This window comes from Cryptomeria japonica, chromosome 3 (assembly GCF_030272615.1).
Source record: "Cryptomeria japonica chromosome 3, Sugi_1.0, whole genome shotgun sequence".
NCBI lineage: Eukaryota > Viridiplantae > Streptophyta > Pinopsida > Cupressales > Cupressaceae > Cryptomeria > Cryptomeria japonica.
Genome location: NC_081407.1, coordinates 3889985 through 3898122, shown reverse-complemented (window position 1 = coordinate 3898122; position 8138 = coordinate 3889985). Strand labels below are relative to the sequence as shown.

At 34.1% G+C, this 8138-nt stretch overlaps 1 protein-coding gene across 1 annotated transcript; it reads right to left on the bottom strand.

The window, feature by feature from the left end:
• Positions 1-5297: 5297 nt before the first annotated feature.
• On the bottom strand, positions 5298-7189 carry LOC131041174 (uncharacterized). The gene is made up of 2 exons (XM_057974167.2): positions 6600-7189; positions 5298-5851 (listed from the first exon to the last, which is right to left on the bottom strand). The coding sequence occupies exons 1-2, from the start codon at positions 7002-7004 to the stop codon at positions 5405-5407; spliced, it is 852 nt and encodes a 283-aa protein (XP_057830150.1). The 5' UTR covers positions 7005-7189; the 3' UTR covers positions 5298-5404.
• Positions 7190-8138: the final 949 nt, after the last annotated feature.

Genomic DNA, 8138 nt, shown 5'->3' with positions numbered 1-8138 from the left:
AGCAGATAGTTGATTATAGAATTGAAATAAACGTGAATGGCATTGAGGTTGATGAATCTGATTTGATCGATGGTTTTTATTTTAAGAGGATTCAACTTCTTCCTCTTCCACCCATTAATTGGTCACTTTCAGAGATAAGAAGCATCCAGGAAAGATCGGCATATGTGGTTCGAAGGACACTTGAATGGGTTAAAAGTAAGAGGATTGAGGCTATGGCAACCAAACCTTCACATAAAGCTAATACTTCAAAAGATAGAAATGAAGCACAAGGAAGTTCTTCTATTCCAACTAATTCGCAAAGGTCAAACCCAGTGGTGAGTCTACACCAAAATATATCCAAGGGAGGTGATGATGGAGAAGATCCAAAAAAAGGGAAGGATCTTGCAAAGGCATGTGAAGTTAGTTATGTCATTAAGAAAAAGTGGTCAAAGATAAAATAAAAGACAATGAATCTTGCCCAGGAGCTAGAAGCTGAGTTGGAAAGTATGTCACCTCAACATCCTGCCAGTATTGATAATCAACAAATTCCCTCGGTTTCACCTTCTATCATTATTTCATCACCACAACATGATGATTTTGCTATTCATGAAGAAGTTGAAATAAATGATGTCCACACTGAAGTTCAATCTCCACTCTTTCCAAACAATCCCACATCTTTAATCTCAGCATTTGTGAATAATCAAGAATCATTGTCATCATCTTCATCATTTTGGTTACAACAAAGCTTGCAGAATAAGAAGAGAACTATTCAGTTGATAGCTCTTAGTTTTGATGCAGTTGCAAATGCACTTCACAGGACAGACACACCCAAGAAAACAAAAGTTGCATCCAGATTGGGAATTAGTCCTTCATTAGGAAATTTATGTGTTGAGGTAGTCAAGCCTATTGTTGAAAAAGATATAAGTGAAGCTAATGAGGTAGATTTTAATATGACACGGGTAGATTTAAGGCCTACAACACATGAGAGAGTTTTTCATAATTTTCAAATTTCAGCAGCTATTCTTGTTGACAAAGCAAACAAAGATAAGGAAACAAAGGATCAACTAAAGCAATAGATACATGTTCTTCCATCCTATATCAAATCCATTGTGGATTCTTCATATACATAGTTGGAGTTAGCATCAACTTCGGCATTAATACACACTGAAAGAATTATTGAAAAGAAGGTGATGGAAGATATACATAAATGCAAGAAACATAGTAGAATGTTAGAGGAGTGGATTGATCAAATGAAGTCAAAGACATTAGACTTCATTGAAAAAGTCAAGGATGTTCATACGAAACTTGATGTACAAGAACATGAAATTGTTATAGAATTGAAGAACGTCAAAGAACAAGAAATGTCTTAGTAGGATACTTTGAAAGAATTTCAAAGAATAGCTAAAACGGATATGGATGTACTCATTGTTGAGAAAGTCTTCTCTCATAAAGAAGAAAATCAATCCAGTACATGGTGCAAAAGTATAAGTTGGAAATTGGAGAATATCAAGCAATACCTGGGTGAGTATTAAAAACTCTTGGTAACTTGTGAACAAACAAAAATGAAGGTAATAGAGGACACAATGAATATTGTTGGTGATATATCAGTAAAGGAGCAATTTCAGCAAATGGACAGTCAAGTGCTCTTAAGCAAGTTTCATGACAGAATCAATACTGAATTAGCAGATGTGCAGGTTTCAGATGGAGATAGAATGAAGAGACTCAGTGTCATTTCAGTTGCCTTAGATGCTTGTGACATGCCTTCACATTATCAGGATTTGATTGACATTCAAGATGGCGAAGCTACTACCAAATTGAAAATGAACAATATGATCATTCTGAGGTACAGGTTCATGGTATATGCTCTCAAAGCATACAGGTTGTTCAAGACTAAAACACCAGGATCAAGTAATCAGCCAACACTCTTCTCCATGATATTGAGAATTAATATCATGCTTTTATCTTTGTATATTCTCTTTTGTTGTGTTTTGATTAGTTAGTCTCAAGTTTTATTTTCAGTCTTATTGTATAAATTGAGATTCTCTATCTCATGGAGTCAAAGGTTAGAAGGTTGACTTTTTTTGCGCATAAATGTTTAAGTTATTAACTCATTGTAACTTACACAGAAAAGAGTTAGTTATTAACTCATGATTGAAGTTGGTTATGAGGTAGTTACTCATGAGAGGTTATAAATATTGGAAAGAGAGATTAAAGAAGGACTTTTGGACTTTGTGAGTTTTGGGACAGCTAAAATTTTGGATGTATAACTCCATCTTTTGAATACAAAGCAAATTGGAAGTGTTTTCATGATTGTTGAGTATTCATTTGCTCAATGTTATGTAACTATCGTGTGATATTGAAATAGCAAGCTTGCAAATTATTTCCCCAATTTCATAAAGACAATGGTCATATGACATTATAGACTTCTTTGGTATCTTTGGAGTATATAGGTGTCATGCAAACTTTAATGTTTCATTTCACTACCTTCTTATGCGTGGTCTAGAGTTGATAGTGATAAGGTTATAAATCAATGAAATCTGAATGACAATCATATGTTTGTTATGTAGATTTCTTTAAATTTCATTGATAGTTATTTTCCCCTTTTCCTTCTCAAGTTGATTATATTTAAAAATACAAATACCCCTATCATACGAGGGAGCTGACCCTCTCAAACACAGAGGAAGATCGTGTCCAAAGAATGATCTATCCAACTGTTGGGAAACTTTTGTCACTCCTCCATTGGGCACATAGTAGAACATTTCAAAGTGACGGATCTGTTTACCAACAGATGGTTACGAAAATGATTTGAAGCTGTTCTATTTTCTATTTGAGGATTATTCGGGTTATAATACATAACAATGATGAATATATTTTCATCTTGTGACCTTTAACATTAAAGTTTAAGCTTTTCATTTATTTTTTTGAGGTTAGGCAAAACAAGATTTTGAATATTGTGTATGACCATGCAACCTAAGGTTACGAGAAAAGTTCCAAACCTTATAAAACAAATTCCAGACTAATTACAATGCAGAGTTTTTGACAAAGTTTTTGCTTAATAGCAGCTGAACATTAGATTGATTTTTTCAGATTTAAACACATTCAAAGCTTACAAATGTAAAATAGTTCATACTGTTCTGTACTGTTTCTATATAGCATGCCCTATGTTGATAATACGGCTTCTTGTGAACTGATTTTAGATTTTTGCACTTTGACTGCACAACAATTTGAAAGCAACTTGATAGTGCCTGATTATATGCCAATCAGCAATTTGGCAGTCCCTTTGAACTTTACCTTTCACAACTACAATGATTTGATCCTTTTGAGCACTGATATGAATGCACATTGGATTTGATAGCAATTCCCTTTGAGAGTGGGATTGGTTCCAGTATTGAAATATGTAGCTTTATGCATCCCTTTCGAAGGACTTCGTCAATAAAGCTTTCAAGTTGATATATATACACTGTTCTATAATCCATGGCACAAAACCTCATCTATTTGTGACAAGCTGAATTCTGCAATTAAGTGTATTGTACTTGAATCTCAAATGGAAGCCAAATCAAGGATACAATCGTCATTTTTATTATTCTCCTATTTGTTCCAAGATTAAAGGCACTGCAATGGATGATCTAATCTGTTTCAAGTCTTTAACAACCTTTTGATATCTCCTTGTGCAAACAAATAGTACTGTTGCATTTGTTAACTCTGTAAGTGGAAAAATATACGCAAGAATATCCAAGCACAAACTTATATTTATAAATAATTAGTTCTTTTGTCACTTTCTATCATATTTTAGGATTCAGTAGTTTACTAAGGTTTCAGGTTCACATCATCAAATATGATGGCACATCAGCATGCTATTTGTTGGGGTGTCTTATAAGGCCTCCAAAAAAGGGTAGACCAATAGTTGAACATTAAGTCATGTTTTCTTGGTGGTGTTATCACATAATTTGTTGCTTTTTAGATCTAAAGAATACATTTCATTCAATTACAAGTAATCACAACTGCTAATCACGTACTATTATAATTATTAAGCATTAAATCCACAAATATTATCACAAACACTAGAGCATTTAAATCAATACTATCACAAACACTTGACCATTAAATCTACAAATACTATCACATCAGGGAATGTTATAGGGGTGAGGATTCAGTAGTTTAGCATCCTAAATTTTACAACAGTTTATTTGGCAAGATCTCTATTTATAAAGGTTTCATATCCACATCATCAAATATGATGGCACATCAGCATGTTATTTGTTGAGGTATCTAAAAAGACCTCCAAAAAAATGTGGACCAATAGTTGAGCATTAAGTTATAATAGTTGTACATTAAGTCATGTTTTCTTTGTGCACCACTGTGTCATCACATAATTTGTTGCTTTTTAGATCTAAAGAATACATTTCAATGTTCATTCAATTATAAATACTCATAATCGACACTTAACAATCTTTAAATCACAACTACTAATCCTATACTATTAAAAGTATTGATAATTAAATTCACAAATAATATCACTATCATACTCAACTATTAACTCCTCTCTCTCTTCTATGTACTTAGAAAATATTTCTTAAAGACCCGAATCTTATCAAAAATTACTACTAAGACTGAAAATCCTCATCATGAATTAAGAAATGATTTTAAGACTTAAATCATCAGTCTGATGAATACTCAAAGCAAATCCCAATTTGTTATGTGGTATTGACTTCCTTTCTCCCCAAACAAGAGCACAGAACAATCTATCTTTATGCTTCTTTCAGGACAAAGCCAGAACTGCGTATCCTGCATTTTTAATATTTCCTCAACTGTGGAGACTTTTGAACTGTGATCCATTTAACCAAATTCAACATTCCCTGCCTTATTTGAACTAAATATTAATTAGTTAATATAAAAATTGTTTAATTCCTTAAAATTTTAATGATTTTCACATTACATTTTTTTTATCATCAACATACTATGATGAATGGGTGATCACATGATCACAGATATCATAACTAAGCAAACTTCAATTTTATGGCTCTAATCTTCTATTCCTTAAACATTTAGATCAAAATAATGGTGCAGTGTGACCAGATTTTCCTCACAACATACAATTTATCAGCATGCAAGTAATCTAATAGTTGAAGCTAAATTAAGATGTGGCATTCCAGAACGAGTAAACAGCACTAATCAATCTAGATGCTTCTGTTTAATTCGTAAAGAACGATTTCCATTAACCATTACTGTACTGGAGCCATCTAGGCACTGTAATAAATGGAAACAATTTTCATAGGGAAACTCTCAATAAAAGCTGGAAATTCCCAGTATAAGAGTAATGGAGCAAAATAATATGAGAAGAATGATGAATTCATCATGAGAAAAAATTGCATGTACATTTTCTGAATGAATCGCTGATGGGTACTGAGCAACGGCGAACTTCAGACTATAGTAGCCATGATTGAGTGAGTTGGTTACGTGGAGATGCCCCGAAGCATTTTGCTTTCTTGAGGCAGAATTGTGTACAATACCCATGTGTTGACATGATTTCTGTAGTCTTTAGAATGTAACATGCATTCAATCCAACACCTCTGCCCTGAATTAGTAAACCCCAAATGTTTGTGCAGCCTGCCTCATCAAAACCCTGCATTTCATTGCCAGATCCACTTTCAGAAGCAGTCAAGTATTCGTTGGCATTAGAATACTCATCCAACCTTTTAACCAGAATTACTCCGTCAGGCAAAATATTTCTCAGCAGATTTCGAAGATTTGGCCAGCCCTCTGCCTCTTCCAGCACATCTTGAGGTACTCTCTGCGTCTTTGGTGTTGTTGAAGGGACATTTCTCTCAAATATGTAGTACAGAAAAGGGGCTTCACGAATGTGTCTCACTATCTGATGCACCAAAGAAAAAATAAAATTAAAATTGATTATAACATAAAATAAATGCATAATTTAGACCAAATAGATTTTCACATCTCAGCAGTATGCTTTAAATTTCAAAGTTTCTGGATTGAATGTATTTATGGTTATCTGATTAGTGTGTTGGATCCTACAATCTTCATGGTCCGTTATCAGTAAGTGGTTGCATTTCCTGACAAATGGCCCTGAAGATTTTCAGGACCTTTTAAGAGCTAGAACTCTTTATGACCCAATTTCAGAAAATAATCTTCGAAGATTGTTTTCATGGTGGCCTTTCAGTGTCGATTAAGGACCAAAAGTACACAGATTCGCCATGGCCATACGATACGAATATTATCTGATGATGGATCATGATGAACTTTAGGACTTTTACTCTTAAAGACCATTCGTCACAAAATGCAAAGTAGGTCCCCTAGAGGTCCTGAAATTCTTCATTTCATGACCATCATCAGAACTGCAACAGTTTCTTGATCATAAGTCACAAGAATTTAGGAACCCAAAGATTCTGAGTTTCTTCACCATCCATCATAAGGAAACGCAACCATTTCCAGATAACAGGTCGTGGAAAATAAAGCAAACAAAACATTGAACAAACAGATAATCTCATACACAATCAATCCAGAGAACTTTATTTACAGCAAAGATTTCAGAACACTCCCGACTAATTCTGAATTGCAGAGTTAAAATAAAAAATAGAAAACTAGGGTTCAAGCATGAATACCTCCATAACAGATTCTGTCATCCATTGATGAAGCTTGTCCGCAGTAACAGCAACACCAGTTTGCTCCTCACTACATAGACCGTCTGCAAAGATCGAAGCAGAACCCAATTTCGCATCCTTCTGTAGCTCCTTTCTTGGCTCAGATGTCATGGCTTCTTTAACCAATCCAGCTTTTGCTAAATCATTTGTTTGTGGAATCGGTGACAGATACACAGATTTTTCACTGGGTTTCCTTGGCTTAGATGTAATTTCCTCCGTAGCAAATCTGGCATTAATCACATCATTTCTATGTGAAATTAGGGAAACCCTCACAGGTTTTTGACCTGGCTGCAGCCTCACATTGCCATTAAGGAATGATTTTTTGATAGACCTGCTGCCTCCCATTGGCAATGGTTGAGCTGCCATTGTTTAGCCTGGTTAGGTTCACCCTTCCTTTGGCAGAAAATTCCAGAATATCTCAGAATGGGTTTGCAGGCCTGCACCAACCTCAGAAATCACCAACCAATCTGCCACTTAACCACCGCCTTGAAACTAAAATTGGTGAGATTCCAACCAAATATCGTCATAAACGTTTAAATAAACATGCCGTGAAGAAATAAGAGAAAAAAGAGGGAATAAATTAAAAAACAGAAGGAATGACATGTCGGAATTTGGACGCGAAAAACGTGGAGTACACGAGCCTGTACGTATACAAGTTTGGACTCCTTCGTTATAATTGGCTGAAATTGCTTACGTTGCATCCACGTAGGGTAAAGCTCGTGGCAGACAATGGTCGTGCTCGGGTCTGCGTGTGTTTGAAATGGGGTAAACGTGTCCCTCACACGTTTACCTAAGTGGAAGTGTTCCTCACACATTTATTTCGACAATATGCTTGCTTTGACATGTGATTAGATTCCACACGTTTTTCTTCTGTTTTATTTGATCTAATAGCTATTTCAATAGAAAAGTGAAAGGCAGAGACTAAGATAAATTCAAAAATTGACATCTAATGTTTGAGGAAGTCCAATGGGCAGACCAGAATAATTCAAAAATTGAGCGCTACCAATATGATAGGATATCTTTAGATGAGAAGTGTAAATATTTTGGAATAAAATCTTAAAAAAAGTCAAAGGTATTTATCAAGATAATTTAAAAATTGAGACTTAATATCTGAAGAAGTCTAAGGTGTAGACTAAGATTATTCAAAAATTGAGTGCTAATAATATGATAGACTATTTTTAGATGAGAAGTATAAATATTTTACTAGCACTTGTACCAATAGGAGGTTCAAGGGTTGCATCGATAGGAAATTAAATATAAGAATTTAATGTATTTTAATATTATATAATTATTGTATAAGAATATAAATCATTACATGTTTTGGCCCAATCTATAAAAAAAAGTCAAAGGCACATACCAAGATAATTCAAAAATTGAGTGCTAACAATATGAGAAGTATAAATATTTTGAAATAATTAATAGTTTTGATTCAATCTAAAATTAGTATGTATCCTTTCTAAGTGAAGGAAAGCACTTTGACAGTTAAAATAAAGAAATCTA